This window comes from Phallusia mammillata, chromosome 1, assembly GCF_965637545.1.
Source record: "Phallusia mammillata chromosome 1, kaPhaMamm4.hap1.1, whole genome shotgun sequence".
NCBI lineage: Eukaryota > Metazoa > Chordata > Ascidiacea > Phlebobranchia > Ascidiidae > Phallusia > Phallusia mammillata.
The window spans coordinates 17,098,051-17,118,920 of record NC_137252.1 but is presented as its reverse complement, the minus strand read 5'-3'; the positions used below and the strand labels follow the sequence as shown (position 1 = coordinate 17,118,920).

At 36.4% G+C, this 20,870-nt stretch overlaps 2 protein-coding genes across 2 annotated transcripts; one reads left to right on the top strand and one right to left on the bottom strand.

Moving 5' to 3' along the window:
- Positions 1-1,560: 1,560 nt before the first annotated feature.
- On the bottom strand, positions 1,561-5,414 carry LOC145209408 (uncharacterized). The gene is made up of 6 exons (XM_080079689.1): positions 5,278-5,414; positions 4,521-4,629; positions 3,865-4,007; positions 3,560-3,718; positions 3,220-3,378; positions 1,561-2,977 (listed from the first exon to the last, which is right to left on the bottom strand). Exons 1-6 carry the CDS (start codon positions 5,336-5,338, stop codon positions 2,874-2,876), a joined length of 735 nt encoding a protein of 244 aa, XP_079935815.1. The 5' UTR covers positions 5,339-5,414; the 3' UTR covers positions 1,561-2,873.
- Positions 5,415-13,853: 8,439 nt separating this feature from the next.
- Positions 13,854-15,835, top strand: LOC145205870 (uncharacterized). Its single transcript, XM_080078483.1, has one exon. The coding sequence runs from the start codon at positions 14,390-14,392 to the stop codon at positions 15,461-15,463; it is 1,074 nt and encodes a 357-aa protein (XP_079934609.1). The 5' UTR covers positions 13,854-14,389; the 3' UTR covers positions 15,464-15,835.
- Positions 15,836-20,870: the final 5,035 nt, after the last annotated feature.

Sequence of the window (20,870 nt, the reverse complement as noted above, 5' to 3'; positions counted from 1 at the left end):
ATCGCTTCCCTAGCAGCATGTTGATGTCAACACGCCTGTCTTCATTAATGGAAAAAGAATCATTTGATTATTGGCGCCGTTTCAAATGTCATGTTAGAGTAGGTCAATTTTTCCTAAACGTTTTTACTAGTTCTTATGTTGGTCGTTAAATAAGAGTTGTTAGCAAATGTTTCTTGTAACAACGTTTGGTTGTAACGCAAAAAAATTATTGAAAATATGTAAAAAGGCTACTTAACAATGATGTAACATAAAATCTGACCATCTGCAACTTTAAAACTATTTTGACAACAACCATATTACGAACCCGGAAATTACCTGAATAGTTTTGTTGGCTTTTGAACAACAGTCACGTGTTGGTTATGCGCCAATTAGCGCATGTTGTGTAGATGCTGTACGAAATTGGGCATACCATGTTTTGTCAAACTGTTTCAAATGTGTTACGAACTCCTATGTTAAGCAATTTACTGTAGTCATCGTTGCAAGACGGCCATCAGTGTATGTTGTCTTCTATCATCTTGTTCTAACTGGGTGTTTTGTTTTCTTTGTTACGATTATTGTTTTCTTACCAACTGCGTAAATGTGCTTCGACAGTCCAAAACAAAACAATAGTGTACGAACAAGATCCAGGATTGTTGGCAGCAGTTGGGACTGTCCCAGTGATTCTACTGCTCTGCATTGAAGCCGTTGCTTTGGTGCTGTACATCCGATATCGGTTGGTTTGTAATGTATTGATTAAACTTATACAGTGTAGCCCAACTGAACATTACAAAATTGTACTTACAGAAACAATCGGGAAAATTGTAAAATGAGAGAAGCAACAGCTCTGAAAAGAGGTAGTTTAGGTTTTTTGTAATGTTAGCGACCTAACAACTTTAAATGTCAATGTGATAGGATCAGGTGTACAATCATCTTGCTTGTAACTGACCATACTTTTTCTTTTAGTCAAGCATATTTCATCGCCGCAACCGATTTCAAATGCCAACACATACGACGAAAGTAAAGGTTGGTATAACTTATTCGATTTCACAAAATTGGCAAAGTTCTGTAAAGCCATCCATACTGACTAAAAGCTTTTTAAGCACAGAATTGCCACAGACCTAAAAAGCACATTTTAATTATTTAAAACAAAAGCTGATCCATGTTCTGTGTAATAGAAGATAAGGAACATCATGATTACCAAGAACCGTTACCAGTCGGACAATCACCACAGTCGTATGCTAGACCGAATAAATCAAAGGACGGTAATATAATTTTTTTACAGTTTTTAAGCGCCAGTATTGCTAATATTGAAATTAATAGCAAAATAATGGCGTTGTTGGTTCTGGCGTGGATGTTTTTTTGTGTTTTTGTCTGGCGTCGAGTAATTTTAAGACAAACCTCCACTACTTTAGACTCGCAAAGCGTCGAGAGCATCGAAAGCATCTACGATGATTACGATACCGTTGCTGGAAATGCAGAAGAACAGGACGAACTGAAAGTTAAACGTTCGGAGCAGCCCAAAGCAGTTGCCACATTTCAGGCTTAAAAGCTTTTTAGAAACGCTGTGAAATCAAGCAAATGTGTACAACAATTTGTTTTATTACTCCACATATATAAAGCACATGTCAAACATCACTAATGATTTACCTTTTCGTTTAAATGTTTGCGCAAATAATCAAGCAATCTATAATTAGCATATATCATCTGAAACTGAAGATTTAAGGTTTGCATTTACCCAAAACAGATAACTCACATCAAACCAGCAGTAGTTCCAAATTGCAGATACAAGCTTTCAAGTAAATAGGGAATAAAATATGGATAGCTATGTATGGTATGTTTGCAGAAACACGTTTACAAAATGCAGTTTCGGTTTCAAAGGAAGAATTTAAAGAATTTCAAGCACAATGCAGTTTTTGAAACACCACAATAATGGGAAAATAACACATACATCGTGACAAGGAATGTGCTTTAACATTCTTGTTTCAATACTGTATTGTTTTTTACGAGTTTCGAAACTTTAAAAACGGTTGTTCCTGGAAGTGACGCGAGTTCTAAATGTAAATCGATGATACTCTGAAAACCTAAAATCACGTCAAATCCGAAAAAAAACGTATGTTGACTTTCCAAAACAGTTTAATTCATGCACAATGATATACCAGGTAGAAAGATTTGACAAAATGGAATATTTACCGTTTATGAAGGCTGTTATCTTAATTACTTTTCTAAATGTTTTACCGAAGAGTGGATATATTTCAGTTTGGTAAAAAATGAACTGGTTAGGGTTTCAAAAGACAGCTAGGAATGCAATATCACTATCCAAACAATGTAGTTAATCATACACTTTAGTGAAATCAATAATAGCTAATCTATCGTTTTGCGTGTAATGTCAATGCTAAAAGCTGAAATAAACGTGCCCAGGATTTTACAAAGCACGGGTACTAAATTGCAAAAATGACACAATAAATGTTTGTTGACAAGTAATCTCATAGATCCAAAATGTAGATTGGTTGTTTCATCACCAAATAAGAAATATACCGTTATGTTTTCTAAGTAAAACAAATTTTAAAAGAAATAAACAAGGCATACATTTAAAACAAACTAACAACATTTAAAGCGCATTTTTTTGAAATGTAAAAGGAAACAATAGATTTTGGAAACGATGCAGCTTACATAAATCACAATACTATAAAGATTCCCTGGAAAACACACGAGCAAACATAGCAATGCTTTATGTTACAGCATAAATATAATTTAATAGTGAGAAGAAAATAAAGAAACATTTGTGCGAAGAACAGACTGAAGCTTTAATAAAAGTCATTCTATATTTTACTTTTTTGTTGAAAATTTAGAAAAGATTACATAATTATAAGCTTGCAATGAATTGTCAAATCGCTTCAGGTGGATTCATTGAAATCCAGGTAATCGGGCAAATCTTTCTGGATCGGTTGCAGATATTCAGCACTGCCTGGTCTGTTACCTACAACCGCACTTCTATCATCTGCAAAACGAGTTTACAATCATGATAGAATAGACTTTAAAATCAAGGAAATGTTGTTCGTCGATACCAAAAAAAAACATGCATGAAATGTACGATGAACAAAATGTTAGAAACAGATTGTCTTTGTACAATTAAATATTATTAAAGGTCACATGTGTGTTTTATTTTGCCGGCAAGCATTTGAATATATAAAACCGAATTTATAACACTAAAAGATCACCAAGGTCAGATAACACTCTCACCTGGATGCAAGTAGGAAGCAGAATGCCCGCCTTCAGTTTGGTGCCTGCTTTGCTGTGGGCCTGATTCAGACAATGGAAAATAGTCGGGCAAATCTTGTTGGATCGGTTTTAGATAGCCTGCTTCCGTTAATCCGCTTCCAACAACAGCAGACTTATCACCTGCAAAACGATTTTAAAATTTCAGGATTAATTTTACACTTTATGTAGGCTCAAGCGTCAATTGGGGTCTTTCAACTATGTACGACGAACCAAATATCCTACCAAAACACACAAGAATTGTGCAAAATTACAAAGATACAAAGATCCAGACAAGTTTACAGAGTTTTTCTGTCACTCATACTAGGGCGAAAATTTGGAGAAGGAAGTCTGTTCACAGTTCCATGAAAGTTTTGTTGTCCACTTGTTTCGGCAACTGTAGGAGAGTCGCGGAAACCTTGTTCGATCGGTTTTGCATATTCTAGCTTGGCTGGTGTGCTTCTAACAACCGCAGGTTGATTATCTGCAAAGCAATTTTAAATCACTACAGAAATGTGTTTAAAACAGCTAAAAGTTTAATCGTAAATGCAATATAAAAACACAAATAAGACAACCAACAGTGAGTTGTAAATACAACACACGAAACGTGAAAAAGTTGTAAACACGTACTCAAACGAAAATTAGGAGGAGCTGTACTTTCAGTAACAGGGTAGTTTGGTGGTTGGCTGGTTTGAGCGACTGGAACAGAAAGAATAGACGACGGCTGTTGAACGGTTAAAAGTTGCATGGGTTGGTTGGCTTGTGGCACGTTTCTATTTACCGAAAATAATACTTTTAAAACAATCACTATAGCCTATTCATACCCAACGAGTTATGGATTTAAAATTTTTCTTTAATGTCAAATTTCTGCGTGATTTAAAACGATAATACAAAAACATCTCTTACATCATATATGGGCGGGTTTAATTATAAGTTACTGTACAACTCGGTGAATTTGGATCTTCGCCCAATTCGGATAAATCTTGAGTTACAAATGATTTGTAATGAAGTAAGAATTAAACTAATAGACATCGGTTAAACTAGATCTTTACTTTATCCAATATTTTTTTAGCCGCTCGGGTCCGGATTGATTGAGGTTTACTGGATAATCGGAAGTTGGATAAGACAAACAATATTTAAAAGTAATTGCACTTTCAATAACTGATGCATTAATTTTTTTTTTTTTTATATGTTTAAACCCAAATATTTAAAAAGCATTTGCTAAACCGTTGGTTTTAATCTCGTTATAAAAAAGCACATAGTTTTATAGCACAAAACGATAATACCTATTCCTTCCTTGGAATCTGGAAAGACATCCACAAAGCACGAAGTTGACAAGTAAAGATATCCCAAACCCGGTTCCTAACAAAGCTACAGTGACCATGTTTCCAAATACTAAAATGAGACGTTGTGTTTAGAAGCTGTTTAATTCGTAGTTATCCGCGATTGCAACAGTGTTATAAGGGCATCAAAACAACCACAAATGTGCATGTGAACAAGATACATACAGGGCCTCAAAACATTTTATGTGTGAAAGTGGCAATAATTTGTTGGACATTTGCGGTGTGTGTGTGATTACAAATGTGGGCAGACGACTATTCAATGTATAGTTCCGTTCTATTGAGAAATGTAGCTATATACCCCAACGCAAAACAGCCGGGTGATTGTTATGTCGATCACACCGGTGCCTGTTATAAAACATCCGAAAGAAGCCGGGTCAAAAAGTAAAGAGCTTTGCTCCAAGTACCTTAGAAATATATTTTAAGCCACCAACGAAATTCGGCTAGAAAAAGTTTTTACCCTTACTTAATGCCATGAACGGCCCTCGTATTGGGCCAATGGGTCAATTTAAGGATAAGAAGCAAAAATGTCTTAAAAGACAATACTGATGCTGAAGGCAGATTGCTTTTTGAAACTGTACTAGCCAAATTGTACTTAAAAACATAAAGCATAATTGCCGAAAGTGGCTTTAAAAACAGCAGGGACAGTATGTAGCTGACTTAAAAGACATAGTTTTAGTAAAACTAAAATAACTTCACCCACAGGAGCATTCCATGGTTGCTGAACCTAAAGGATCCAAAGAATTCAGCAAAGAATTAGACATATGACCTAATGAAGTAGCAATATAGCCAGCATGTAAATTGTTTAAAGCAAAGAAAACCGTTGAAGCAAACTTCTGAAAATATACATTTTTAGTAATCTCTGCACTTAATAAGCAACTGTATTTAGTGTACTCCTACTCTTTGCTGGTAAACTGTCTATACTGATTGGAACATTTAAATATTTTCATTTAAAATTTACGAAGGGTTTTGTCCGGACGTGACGCAGTTTCAGTTGTTAAAGAGCGAAAGTGTGACAACCCGAAATCGGGTCACTTCCGGAACAGCCCGTTTGTTGTTCTTTCCATAAAGCTCCGTTGAAGTAGGCCTCTACAATTAGGATCAACAGTTTATGGCTGTTACAATTGCAACATCTTAACCTTATGACGGATCAAAAGTACTCAACATTGTAATCTCCACACAAATTTTCAAATCTCAAAATGCTGTATACAGAATCTTGATAATACAGCGCATTTAATCCGTTTGATAAGGCTTTAACAAAAACTCATCATGGTAAGCTTACACGTTTCAGAAAGATTTGAAACTTCCGTGTATTTAGATTTGTTGCTCGGAAACAATTTACGGCCTATAAAATGCTTATTATCGTTTTGTTGAAAGAGCGATCAAAGTGTTTTGCAGCGATTTCATTGTATTTTGATGAAGAAACTTGAATAAGGTAAAAAAAGTTCGATGTTGTTGCCACCAATTAAAATAATCCGAAACCGAAAACGTCTTCACTGGGTTGCGAAAACCTGCCATGCTGTAAGAGGAGACTTTATTGTTGTTGACATTTTGGCTCTCGTAGCTAAAAGGGCTATTATTCGCGTGCAATTACTATTTTTTGCTCAATGTATCTAATGTAAACTTTGCATCATTGAAATAAGGATTTAAAAAAAATATCCCAAAAACAAATGTAATATATGAACAAAGGTTTCTTCATCTTTTCGTACAGCTAGTTGATTTCAAAATGCCTCCTTGAAAGGAACCAAAATGATGACGGGTAAATCTGGATCCCTTGTCATGCTTCGGATGTCACGTAAGAAGTCAAATGAACCCGAAAATTACCTAAAAAATTTGGTTGGCTATTAAACAAGGGAAAAAGTTTGAACAACATAACTCACGTCAGCCGCACGTTTAGCTAATTTTTGAGAGGTGGCGCAAAGAGCACAAACCCCTTTGCAAACGGTATATCTCAAAATATGCTTACGATTAAGGCTATTAGGGTTGGGGTTAGGTATGAAAATAAATAATTCAGCTTTTGCGCCTTCTATCGAAATTAACTAAATGTGTGGCTGACGTGAGTTGTAGTGTAAGTAGCTCTATCTTGTACTATGAGACACGTGTTGGTTATGCACCAATTAGCACACGTTGTGCAGACGCTGCACGAAAATAAGCAGCCTTGTTTGTAAAACCGTTTCAAATCTGTCACAAACTTTTGTGTTAAATATAAAAGCTTTTACTGCTGTACATCGGAACGTCAAGACTTTTCTAATTCTTCTTTTGTTTTAGTTTAAACTTAAACTGAATCATTGCAGGACGGCCACTAATGTGTATTATCTTTTATAAAGTCTTGTTCTGAACTATGTATTTTGTTTTTTCTTTGTTACGATTATTGTTTCGGCTGGTTCCACCGTCGTTATCCAATTGTGATCTTCAAAGTTTTGCACTTCACAGTCATTTAACGTTGCGCACTATTTCCGACCTGGCGGTTGTTTTAGTGCAATTGTGTCGCTATGTGTTGTTTCAGCGGGCGAAATAAATTCAACCCAACTCAACTCATACAGCTCTGTAAAGATATCCATACTGAATAAAAGCTTTGTAAAACCAGAGTTACAACAGGACTTAAATAGTACATTTAATCATGCATTTAAAACATCAGCTGCTCCATTTTGTGTTTCGTAGAAGATAGGGAACAGTATGATTATCAAGAACCGTTACCTGCCGGACAATCACCACAATAGTATGCAAGACAGAACAAATCAAAACAAGGTAAAAAAAACGTTTACACTTTTCGTGTGCAAACATTGCTGCTAGTTTAGGGTTGCCATTCGTCCGGATTTTCCCTGACATGTCCGGGAATTTAGTGTTTAAATCTGCGTCAGGGAGAAATGTTAAAATGTACCTAAAAGTCCGGAATTCAAGAAAAAATGTTTGTATATATTATAAAATTAATGTACCAACGGAGAAAGTTTCTAGTAGATAGCTACAACCGCGTCTATACCATGAAACGATAAGAGGTAAACTGGCGGCGCGCAGGTTAACGTACCTGTTACTGTTTGATGTGTGTGCGCGCGTAACAATCAGGGTTGCCAGATAAAAAACGCAGAATAGTGCCAAAAACTGTCAAAAAAACGCCAAACACAACAAAAAAGTGCCAAACCAAAAATGTTTGATGCCAAAAATACCGCCAAACCAATTTTACAGAAATAGCAATATGACGAGTATTATCATCTATATATATTGCTAAATAGGTATTATAAACTGGTCCATACTTAAAATCTGGTCAGTAGAGAATTTATAATTATATCTACGCATAACCGTTTACCAGTGTACGCCGTGCAGTTACAAAAAAAGCAACTTTATTCTCCAGCACGGCCAGAACCAGAAAGTATTAAGAGCACCACCTGGCGGTATACATTTTAAATTAGTTTTACCAACAATTCTTTAAAAATCACTCTAAAACATCGTTTTTGCCCTGAACCCTGCATACGCACAAAATGCCGCCTTAAGGATTTTGTTTACCCACAATTAAGCATTTTATTTGGCGATGATACTTTTTCCCTAACATGGCCAGTTTTACCACAAACAATCAGTCTCCTTACAGCACGGACACTCACTTTTATAACATGATCTATGAACGACACAACAACAACAAGTTTGGTGATATATTCACATTAAAGTTTCAAGACCAGTAACATCATTAGCCTACTGCCATATTCAGAAGAATATATTTTATCTGAAGTAAAGTCATGTAACATTTTTGGCGATGCAACAAAGTCTTTACAATATTTACCAGACAGTATCAACTCCGCTCTGATTCTTACAATGGCAACTGCATTCGATTCCTAGTTTTGGTTTTAATAGATGTTACAAGGGAAAAAATCCTCCCAGCCACGGCGTTACTGACTGGCGACATTGTTGAACTTTTTAAACTAAATCAACTCGATGCTACTTGCCGGCGCTGACACGTTTTCTGGAACACAAACTTTATGATGTCAAACAAGCTCTGCCTTTAGCCCACAATCAATATTTTTTTCTTAATTGTTGCATTGATTTGTCAAAAAGGGCTTGTGTGACGTATACGGGAATTCAATGAAACAGAACCTACCCATTGTAATGGCGCTACGAGCGGGTTTAAGCCGTAATTTGTTGTCTCAGAAGCGCAAACCTTTGCAAAAAAGCAAAAACGCCAAATAAAACAAATAGGTGCCAACCATTTCCATAAACCGCCAAATTTTACAAAAATATCCGCCAAACCGCCAGTTGCTATTTTTGGTGCCAACTACTTTCAAAAAACGCCAATTTTGAGGTATTTGGCGGCAAAACCGCCAAATTGGCAACCCTGGTAACAATTCCTGTTTGTTACTAGATGTTGAACAATATGCGTTAAATCATAGATAACTTAATTCACTAGATGCGCACCATTGTCATTCTGCCAGAATAAAAACGAAAAAAGGAATGCGAAACGAGAGAACGTCACAGATGGATGCGCAACGAACGTTTTGGCCAAATCGAAATATTGACAAAATACGCTAAATTTAATACAATTTTTGAAATCTTTTCGGGCCCATTATTTTTTTAAAATTCGTCACATTGCCTTATCTTTTAGTCTATTTTAATAATCCGTTTTCGAAAAAGTGAACCCGACTCGATAATTAGAGCAAAACGCAATTAACTAACACCCACTTTGGGCCAAATGCCGAAACTGACGAAATACGCTAACTTTATTACAATTTTTGAAATCTTTTCGGGCCCATCGTTTTCTTTAAATTCGCACCATTGCCTCATCTTTTAGTCTATTTTTACAATCCGTTTTCGAAAAAATGAACCCGACTCGATAATTAGAGCAAAATGCAATTAACTAACACCCTCTTTGGGACAAATGCCAATAGGGACGAAATACGCTAAGTTCAATACAATTTTTGAAATCTTTTCGGGCCCATTATTTTTTTTTAAATTCGCAGCTTTGCCTCATCTTTTAGTCTATTTTATTAATCCGTTTTCAAAAAAGTGAACCCGACTCGATAATTACAGCAAAATGCAATTAACTAACACCCTCTTTGGGCCAAATGCCGAAACTGACGAAATACGCCAACTTTATTAAAAATTTTGAAATCTTTTCGGGCCCATTATGTTTTTTAAATTCGCAGCTTTGCCTCATCTTTTAGTCTATTTTATTAATCCGGTTTCAAAAAAGTGAACCCGACTCGATAATTACAGCAAAATGCAATTAACTAACACCCTCTTTGGGCCAAATGCCGAAACTGACGAAATACGCCAACTTTATTAAAAATTTTGAAATCTTTTCGGGCCAATTATTTTCTTTAAACTCGCAACATTGACTCATCTTTTAGTCTATTTTATTAATCCGTTTTCAAAAAAGTGAACCCGACTCGATAATTACAGCAAAATGCAATTAACTAACACCCACTTTGGGCTAAATGCCAATAGGGACGAAATACGCTAAGTTCAATACAATTTTTGAAATCTTTTCGGGCCCATTTTTTTTTTTAAATTCGCAACATTGCCTCATCTTTTAGTCTATTTTATTAATCCGGTTTCAAAAAAGTGAACCCGACTCGATAATTACAGCAAAACGCAATTAACTAACACCCTCTTTGGGCCAAATGCCGAAACTGACGAAATATGCTAAGTTCAATACAATTTTTGAAATCTTTTCGGGCCCATTATTTTTTTTAAATTCGCAGCTTTGCCTCATCTTTTAGTCTATTTTATTAATCCGTTTTCAAAAAAGTGAACCCGACTCGATAATTACAGCAAAATGCAATTAACTAACACCAACTTTGGGCCAAATGCCAATAGGGACGAAATACGCTAAGTTCGATACAATTTTTGAAATCTTTTCGGGCCCATTATTTTTTTAAATTCGCACCATTGCCTCATCTTTTAGTCTACTTTATTAATCCGTTTTCAAAAAAGTGAACCCGACTCGATAATTACAGCAAAACGCAATTAACTAACACCCTCTTTGGGCCAAATGCCGAAACTGACGAAATACGCTAAGTTCAATACAATTTTTGAAATCTTTTCGGGCCCATCGTTTTCTTCAAATTCGCACCATTGCCTCATCTTTTAGTCTATTTTTACAATCCGTTTTCGAAAAAATGAACCCGACTCGATAATTAGAGCAAAATGCAATTAACTAACACCCACTTTGGGCCAAATGCCGAAACTGACGAAATACGCTAAGTTCGATACAATTTTTGAAATATTTTCGGGCCCATTATTTTCTTTAAATTCGCAACATTGACTCATCTTTTAGTCAATTTTATTAATCCGGTTTCTAAAAACTGAACTCGACTCGATAATTACAGCAAAATGCAATTAACTAACACCCTCTTTGGACCAAATGCCGAAAGTGACGAAATACGCTAAGTTCAATACAATTTTTGAAATCTTTTCGGGCCCATTATTTTTTTTTAATTCGCAGCTTTGCCTCTTCTTTTAGTCTATTTTATTAATCCGTTTTCAAAAAAGTGAACCCGACTCGATAATTACAGCAAAATGCAATTAACTAACACCCTCTTTGGGCCAAATGCCGAAACTGACGAAATACGCTAAGTTCAATACAATTTTTGAAATCTTTTCGGGCCCATTATTTTTTTTTAATTCGCAGCTTTGCCTCATCTTTTAGTCTATTTTATTAATCCGGTTTCAAAAAAGTGAACCCGACTCGATAATTACAGCAAAATGCAATTAACTAACACCCTCTTTGGGCCAAATGCCGAAACTGACGAAATACGCCAACTTTATTAAAAATTTTGAAATCTTTTCGGGCCCATTATTTTCTTTAAACTCGCAACATTGACTCATCTTTTAGTCTATTTTATTAATCCGTTTTCAAAAAAGTGAACCCGACTCGATAATTACAGCAAAATGCAATTAACTAACACCCACTTTGGGCTAAATGCCAATAGGGACGAAATACGCTAAGTTCAATACAATTTTTGAAATCTTTTCGGGCCCATTATTTTTTTTAAATTCGCAACATTGCCTTATCTTTTAGTCTATTTTATTAATCCGTTTTCGAAAAAGTGAACCCGACTCGATAATTAGAGCAAAACGCAATTAACTAACACCCTCTTTGGGCCAAATGCCGAAACTGACGAAATACGCTAAGTTCAATACAATTTTTGAAATCTTTTCGGGCCCATCGTTTTTTTTCAAATTCGCAACATTGCCTCATCTTTTAGTCTATTTTTACAATCCGTTTTCGAAAAAATGAACCCGACTCGATAATTAGAGCAAAATGCAATTAACTAACACCCACTTTGGGCCAAATGCCAATAGGGACGAAATACGCTAAGTTCGATACAATTTTTGAAATCTTTTCGGGCCCATTATTTTTTTTTAATTCGCAGCTTTGCCTCATCTTTTAGTCTATTTTATTAATCCGGTTTCAAAAAAGTGAACCCGACTCGATAATTACAGCAAAATGCAATTAACTAACACCCTCTTTGGGCCAAATGCCGAAACTGACGAAATACGCCAACTTTATTAAAAATTTTGAAATCTTTTCGGGCCCATTATTTTCTTTAAACTCGCAACATTGACTCATCTTTTAGTCTATTTTATTAATCCGGTTTCTAAAAACTGAACTCGACTCGATAATTACAGCAAAATGCAATTAACTAACACCCTCTTTGGACCAAATGCCGAAAGTGACGAAATACGCTAAGTTCAATACAATTTTTGAAATCTTTTCGGGCCCATTATTTTTTTTAAATTCGCAGCTTTGCCTCATCTTTTAGTCTATTTTATTAATCCGTTTTCAAAAAAGTGAACCCGACTCGATAATTACAGCAAAATGCAATTAACTAACACCCTCTTTGGGCCAAATGCCGAAACTGACGAAATACGCTAAGTTCGATACAATTTTTGAAATCTTTTCGGGCCCATTATTTTCTTTAAATTCGCAACATTGACTCATCTTTTAGTCTATTTTATTAATCCGGTTTCTAAAAACTGAACTCGACTCGATAATTACAGCAAAATGCAATTAACTAACACCCTCTTTGGACCAAATGCCGAAAGTGACGAAATACGCTAAGTTCAATACAATTTTTGAAATCTTTTCGGGCCCATTATTTCCTTTAAATTCGCAGCTTTGCCTCATCTTTTAGTCTATTTTATTAATCCGTTTTCAAAAAAGTGAACCCGACTCGATAATTACAGCAAAATGCAATTAACTAACACCCTCTTTGGACCAAATGCCGAAAGTGACGAAATACGCTAAGTTCAATACAATTTTTGAAATCTTTTCGGGCCCATTATTTCCTTTAAATTCGCAGCTTTGCCTCATCTTTTAGTCTATTTTATTAATCCGTTTTCAAAAAAGTGAACCCGACTCGATAATTACAGCAAAATGCAATTAACTAACACCCTCTTTGGGCCAAATGCCGAAACTGACGAAATACGCCAACTTTATTAAAAATTTTGAAATCTTTTCGGGCCCATTATTTTTTTTTAATTCGCAGCTTTGCCTCATCTTTTAGTCTATTTTATTAATCCGGTTTCAAAAAAGTGAACCCGACTCGATAATTACAGCAAAATGCAATTAACTAACACCCTCTTTGGGCCAAATGCCGAAACTGACGAAATACGCTAAGCATCTGTTACAACGAAAGACATTGTTGTCAGCAAAGAAATAGATCTACAGCAATCAGTTGACGACAATTTAATTCTGATTTCGGACTTTGAAAACCTATACTCAGAAACAAAAGAAACGTACAAGTATATTGCTCACAGTCTGCATACAATTCTTTCCAAACGTTTAATGAAGCCAAATGCTTACCCGAGTGTTATCGTATGTGTTTGTTTCATGAAAAGCGCAGAAGTGAACTGATTCGCATAAATCAAGAATTTAGGTTTTGTAAGGGTTTAAATAAAGAATGCCTTGAGAATGTTCTGCGCTTTGTTGATCACAAATTCTGTCGTTCTCGCGTGCGGCTGCGTATTATTGGACAACAAATATTTAGAGAATCTTATGTGGGAAAAGAACTGAAATCTTAATATTCGCCATCAGGAAGTTTGATTTCTTCCGCGCTTGAAAATACTCCTTCTGATGTCAACTTGTTTTTAACCCACGTACTAAATTTGGAAGCTTATATACATGAAGGTGAAGAATATGTCGTACGTAGAAATGGCTATGTCGACAAAAACTTTTCAATGATATTAAAAACGAATACAAATGTTGATCTTCGTATTAAATGATTCCATCAAAAAATTGCATGAAAAAAAATCGCATTGCATGAAAAAACTGCATTTCCATGTGTCACAAATATTCTAGAGTCTAGACCGCCCCATGACATTATCCCGCAACCGCTGGAGGTTTACTGTGTGGGTCAAGTCTTTTGTTGCGAATCGCCGTTCACACTACCACTTCTTTTGTTTATGTGTTCAATGTGCCAACTTATCAGGTCGCGCTGTTACGGGGTGCAAGTCATCATTGTTTTATCTGAAGGAAATCGTCACAGCGAGTTAACGCCTTTTTCCCCGTTATTGTTACGCATGCTATATAAGAGCGCCCATCTAATAACATAATACATAGAATATAAGATAGAATTGAGAGATAACTGCGAAGTAGTGCTGGATTGTTTGTTTGTCGTTTTGAGTACGTATGGTTGAACGTGAATAAATGTAAAAGGAAAGGGTTTGCTGCCGATCAGAGTACACGAGTGTTAGCTGTTAAAGAACTTCCGATAGTCAGTCCCATCTTTTGCGTAACCGTGCAAACGGGAACGTGACATCTGGGGGCTCGTCCGGGATCTGACTTAAAAACGCGAAGTTGAACACTAACCCCTGTAAGATCGGCAATGGCGTCTGGATTGCAGTACGTGCAATTAGGGAAGCAATTGGGGCTCGTTGACGAAGAGCTACGCAAGTATGTAGATGATCAGGTGAAACAGGACCATGAGAATGAACGTGAAGAGCGAAGGGCTAATCGTGAGGCTGAACAGAAAAAACGTGAGATCGAGCAAAGAAACCTTGAGGCCGAAAGAGAAGAACGGCAACGAAGCCAAGCCATGGAGCACGAGCTGGCGATGAAGAAGCTTGAGCTTGAGCTGGAAGCTATGAACCGCCGTGCAGAAAAAGCAAACACGGTGACATCTAATGTGGCCGAGTGTCCAGAGCACCTGACGTACGCGCATAAGCTTTGTGTGAACAAGTCAGTCGACCCGGATCGTGTCCACCTGGTGGAGGATGAACAAGAGCGCATTCCAGGGCCAATTAGCAAAGCAGCGGACAGCGCCGAGGCTCATGCTCTGTTTAACCAGCATGACGAGGATGCTTCGCAGGGATGCATTGAAGAGGAAATGCAGATGTGTGACAAAGAAGAGTCGGCTTCTGCGACACAACAAGCGACGAAGCAAAACGCCACGCCTGAGACGATGACCGTTGGGCAACAAGCAGAGTTATCTCAGGAGCTGGTTAACGTACAACTGCATTCAGTGGAGGGAGGCGAGACGGTTTCTTCAAACCAGACGACGGAGAAGAGCACCGTTACACGTACTGTCGTGGCGCCGACCAGTGAGAGTAACGTGTCAAGCCCGTTTACCCGTCTCCCGTCGTTCTTGCCAACCCGCCAACAGATGAAACAACAAATGCAGTCAGGAAACGAATTTGCGCAATCGTCCTTCCGAGATTCGAAGCCATGTCGCTATCAGGGGGATTTCCACACGTGGTTCCGGTGCAGACGTAAGCAGGGAAAAGGCAACGAAAGAAAACATTGGATAGGAAAAGCGATATCTTCAGCAAGCAAGAGCTTTGACTTTCGGATGGCACTGATGAGTTGTGGGAACATTTGTGTCAGATTGCGCGAGATTTTCTTGTTTGAAGAAAATCTCCTTTTAAAAACGGGGTTGTGTCACAAATATTCTAGAGTCTAGACCGCCCCATGACATTATCCCGCAACCGCTGGAGGTTTACTGTGTGGGTCAAGTCTTTTGTTGCGAATCGCCGTTCACACTACCACTTCTTTTGTTTATGTGTTCAATGTGCCAACTTATCAGGTCGCGCTGTTACGGGGTGCAAGTCATCATTGTTTTATCTGAAGGAAATCGTCACAGCGAGTTAACGCCTTTTTCCCCGTTATTGTTACGCATGCTATATAAGAGCGCCCATCTAATAACATAATACATAGAATATAAGATAGAATTGAGAGATAACTGCGAAGTAGTGGATTTTGTTTGTTTGTCGTTTTGAGTACGTATGGTTGAACGTGAATAAATGTAAAAGGAAAGGGTTTGCTGCCGATCAGAGTACACGAGTGTTAGCTGTTAAAGAACTTCCGATAGTCAGTCCCATCTTTTGCGTAACCGTGCAAACGGGAACGTGACACCATGTTACAATGTTGCGCTATGTGCATGCACTGCATGAAAGCTAGCAGTTTTATTTTCTTTGTTTGGACAAATAATTGGTCAGGAAATTGTAACCATAGCCCAAAAAACAACAGTACATTGTAATGGTTAAACTACTAAATTTGTCCAAACAAAGATTTTATCTGCAAAAAATCAAACCACTACTGCTGTCGGAACCTTGACGTTGGTGTAGTGGCTTTCAACCAATACCGGCAAAATAAAAATTGTAGGCGAACAGGGTTAAAATAATAGGCCCTAAAAGATTTCAAAAATTGTATTGAACTTAGCGTATTTCGTCAGTTACGGCATTTGGCCCAAAGAGGGTGTTAGTTAATTGCATTTTGCTGTAATTATCGAGTCGGGTTCACTTTTTTGAAACCGGATTAATAAAATAGACTAAAAGATAAGGCAATGTTGCGAATTTAAAAAAAATAATGGGCCCGAAAAGATTTCAAAAATTGTATTGAACTTAGCGTATTTCGTCCCTATTGGCATTTAGCCCAAAGTGGGTGTTAGTTAATTGCATTTTGCTGTAATTATCGAGTCGGGTTCACTTTTTTGAAAACGGATTAATAAAATAGACTAAAAGATGAGGCAAAGCTGCGAATTTAAAAAAAATAATGGGCCCGAAAAGATTTCAAAAATTGTATTGAACTTAGCGTATTTCGTCAGTTTCGGCATTTGGCCCAAAGAGGGTGTTAGTTAATTGCATTTTGCTGTAATTATCGAGTCGGGTTCAGTTTTTTGAAACCGGATTAATAAAATAGACTAAAAGAAGAGGCAATGTTGCGAATTTAAAAAAAATAATGGGCCCGAAAAGATTTCAAAAATTGTATTGAACTTAGCGTATTTCGTCAGTTTCGGCATTTGGCCCAAAGTGGGTGTTAGTTAATTGCATTTTGCTGTAATTATCGAGTCGGGTTCACTTTTTTGAAAACAGATTATTAAAATAGACTAAAAGATGAGGCAATGTTGCGAATTTGAAAAAAATAATGGGCCCGAAAAGATTTCAAAAATTGTAATAAAGTTAGCGTATTTCGTCAGTTTCGGCATTTGGCCCAAAGAGGGTGTTAGTTAATTGCATTTTGCTGTAATTATCGAGTCGGGTTCACTTTTTTGAAAACGGATTATTAAAATAGACTAAAAGATGAGGCAAAGCTGCGAATTTAAAAAAAATAATGGGCCCGAAAAGATTTCAAAAATTGTATTGAACTTAGCGTATTTCGTCAGTTTCGGCATTTGGCCCAAAGAGGGTGTTAGTTAATTGCATTTTGCTGTCATTATCGAGTCGGGTTCACTTTTTTGAAAACGGATTATTAAAATAGACTAAAAGATGAGGCAAAGCTGCGAATTTAAAAAAATAATGGGCCCGAAAAGATTTCAAAAATTGTATTGAACTTAGCGTATTTCGTCAGTTTCGGCATTTGGCCCAAAGAGGGTGTTAGTTAATTGCATTTTGCTGTAATTATCGAGTCGGGTTCACTTTTTTGAAAACGGATTAATAAAATAGACTAAAAGATGAGGCAATGGTGCGAATTTGAAGAAAATAATGGGCCCGAAAATATTTCAAAATTTTTAATAAAATTAGCGTATTTCGTCAGTTTCGGCATTTGGCCCAAAGTGGGTGTTAGTTAATTGCGTTTTGCTGTAATTATCGAGTCGGGTTCACTTTTTCGAAAACGGATTATTAAAATAGACTAAAAGATAAGGCAATGTTGCGATTTAAAAAAAAAATAATGGGCCCGAAAAGATTTCAAAAATCGAATTAAATTTAGCGTATTTTGTCAATATTTTGATTTGGCCAAAACGTTCGTTGCGCAACCATCCTTGACGTTCTCTCGTATCGCATTCCTTTTTTCGATTTTATTCTGGCAGAATGACAATGGTAGATGCGCAACTCGTCTGCCGACCAAATTTGAAAAAAATTCTCTCGGGTTTATTACTACATAGAACTAGATGTAACTTTTAATGTGTAGTTATGTTTTGTTGAAGTATTTTTTAAACATTTTTATTTTAACAAATCTAACTTAATTACCACGAACGCGAATATATTAGTTTTGCCTTCCTTCAGACGTTGCACGCTTGAATGAACAAGTACACATTTCGTGTGCATTGGTAAGAACATACACATTCTTTGTCGTTTTGTCGATAGTTTTTGGAGCTGCAACGTTTAGTTTGATAAAAATGTTTTAGTTTTTAGAATTTTCCTAATAATATCATGAAAAATGGCAATTTACTTCATTTATGTAGCAAGTTTGGACCTCGAATTCGCTGCATTGGACCATTTGCAGTATGTGTGCCACCTTGCTACATATATGGGTTGCCACTATGGTGTCTGCATTTCTGGCCCCGTAGTCAATAAATCTAACTAAGTGGCCTTCCTAGAATACCGAATTTTCTTTGACATGAAAAATAATAAATTAAAAAAACATAAAAAAGTGCATAAATTGCTGCTGTTAACTAACTTTTCGTTTCATCCACAGAGCATTGACTAAAAATTGGTTGATACCACATGCACCAGAGTCAATATTTTTAACAACCTACCATACATTGTTTATTAGGATTGTGTGATGACATGTCAGTTCAAAAAATTATGTGTAAAATTGCTGCTTATACCTGTACTACTGTAAAGTACGTGATGATGGCAATATAAGAACACCACTGGTTCTGGGATGATTATATGCTGCTGAAGCTCTAGCAAACAACTCAACTGCCCAACGAACCAAATCAGGGTGGTGCCGTCTCCCATTAATGGCCTTTAAAGCTTTTTTACATTGCTTTAAAAAAAATGAAGCTTGCCACTCGTTAGTGAGTGTTGAGAAACAGAAACATTTGAATCTGCATACCAAGATATCCTATTGAAATGAGAAACATTTGAATCTGCATACCAAGATATCCTAATGAATTCGGTCATCCACTGTTACCAAGTCTCTTCAATAGTTGCACTGGGTTTCATTTGCTGCACTCTGTTGCGTTCCATTTTTTGCCATACTTTGCACACATTTCATACATTACTGGCCCACCTTGTTTTAAAAGCAGACGCTATACTTAAAAATGCATTTACAAAATTCTTCAATGGAGTAATACCCAAGGATAGTGGTTTAATCCGCCATCCATAAAATGGAGCCCATTTAACCTCAACATTGCTTAAAATGCAAAGTCTACCACAAAAATTATAACATACAGAAACCCAGATTAATTCATAATAAACATAACTGTACCTTATGTATGCTTTAACAATTTTATTTTTATATTGTTCTACCAAAAGGTATTTGCCTTTTCTATAAAATGACCACTATTCTAAATGTTGTACAACTTGTTGTTTAAAATTAATTGTTAACTTAAGAAGTGTGTACTAACTTTCAGCTGATGACCTAATTGTTTAAAAGCTTTGCCAACACTTTTAATGCAGTGGTGTTTTACTTCTGAAAGAACCTATCTGTCAAATGGTGCTTTTCTGCTTGTCTTGGCCACAACAAATGATTTTACCCATAATAAACATTTATATGTTCATGGGCAATGTTACCAATTTTGTCCTGTACTGGTGTTTAGGAAATTTTTTGGGATGGCAAAAAGCATACAATTTTTAACTTTTTTCAGCAACCAATAATCAGCAGATCGTTTTTTTTTCAAAGTGATCTTCACATATGAATGCTCTAAAATAATTACTGTTTGATTTTGACTACAGAAGTGGGTTAAAAGGAAATTAATATTACGTTTTTTATGAAGCATGTATTATGTCTCCCTTAGTTGGGTCGCTCAATGAGAGCACACATTTTTGTAAATTGCTGTAATGTTTCTTTATATCAGAGTTGCTTTGAAATTCAGGATTGCAAATTTTAACCAAAGATTTTTTGCCATTGGCTGGCACGGTGTGGCTAACCTTGCTATTACACAGAAATACAACTAAATCACAATTACGAGAATTTAGTCTTGTCCATGGTATATTTAACATACAAAATCAATCAAACAAAAACGGTTAGTAATCCTTTTAAAACACACAATAAACTTTTCAAAACGAATAAAATACACGAGAAACATGACACTTACGTAACCTGCAAGTTTATTATCAATTCAATTCCAAAGTTATTTGACGTTTAATGCAATAAATTACGATTTTTTGCCAATATCTTCACTCTTCACCCATTGCCCGCCATTGTAAAGAAGCCAATGTGTACTGGTTCATTCAAGCGTGACCTGTCTGAGCGATTTTGCCGAGTTGCGCATCTAGTGAATTAAGTTATCTATGGTTAAATACACAAATAAAAATCCGCATTTCAAGAAAACACAGCATTCGAAGCTACATGAGAACGTGGAAAATTTCATTTATCTGTGTACCTAATATGCAGGGAACTAACTAACAACTAAAAGTCATTTTTGCAGTGGTATTTTTACAGTGAAACATTTTTGCAGTGGCATTTTTCTTCAAATTTAAAAAGCTCCTTGTGACTACCATCGTTTAATTTTTTGGTTAAAAAAGAACTTAACTAAACAGAAGCGTGCGCACTAAGTCAATTGACAAGGATCAGAGTGTCGTATGTAACGTTTTCTCGTGTCGCTGTCCGTGTGACTTCCTAATATTCTAATTTATCCGGGAATAGAAGTGTTTGGATCGCAAAAATGATCAACGCAGCGGTTCTCAAACTGGGGTCCGCGGTCCTTTAGGGCATTTTGCGGGGACCTCGAAAAGGTGGAAGTAATTCTATAACCTTATTTGGCGTCAGTTTGTGCAACTGGATAAGTTGAAATCAAAGTTCAAGTGAAAATCGACCGTCTCCATTGTTAAACAATAGGCTTTATGTCATGACAACTAACAAAATGCAATTGTTCGCGCACAATTGTAATGATTTTTTGTCCTGTCTGTGATGTCAGATTTGGATCATTGTTATGCGCAATTTTACATAACTAGCTAAAATCCTGTAATCAACTTTCGTTT

Excerpts from the sequence above, each read along its gene's own strand:
- LOC145209408 (XM_080079689.1), bottom strand. The coding sequence starts at position 5,338 with ATGTCTAATTCTTTGCTGAATTCTTTGGATCCTTTAGGTTCAGCAACC. Across the intron at positions 4,630-5,277 it reads AGCAACCATGGAATGCTCCT|TATTTGGAAACATGGTCACT; the intron begins GTGGGTGAAGTT and ends GTCTCATTTTAG. Across the intron at positions 4,008-4,520 it reads AGATTCCAAGGAAGGAATAG|AAACGTGCCACAAGCCAACC; the intron begins GTATTATCGTTT and ends TTCGGTAAATAG.
- LOC145205870 (XM_080078483.1), top strand. The coding sequence starts at position 14,390 with ATGGCGTCTGGATTGCAGTACGTGCAATTAGGGAAGCAATTGGGGCTC.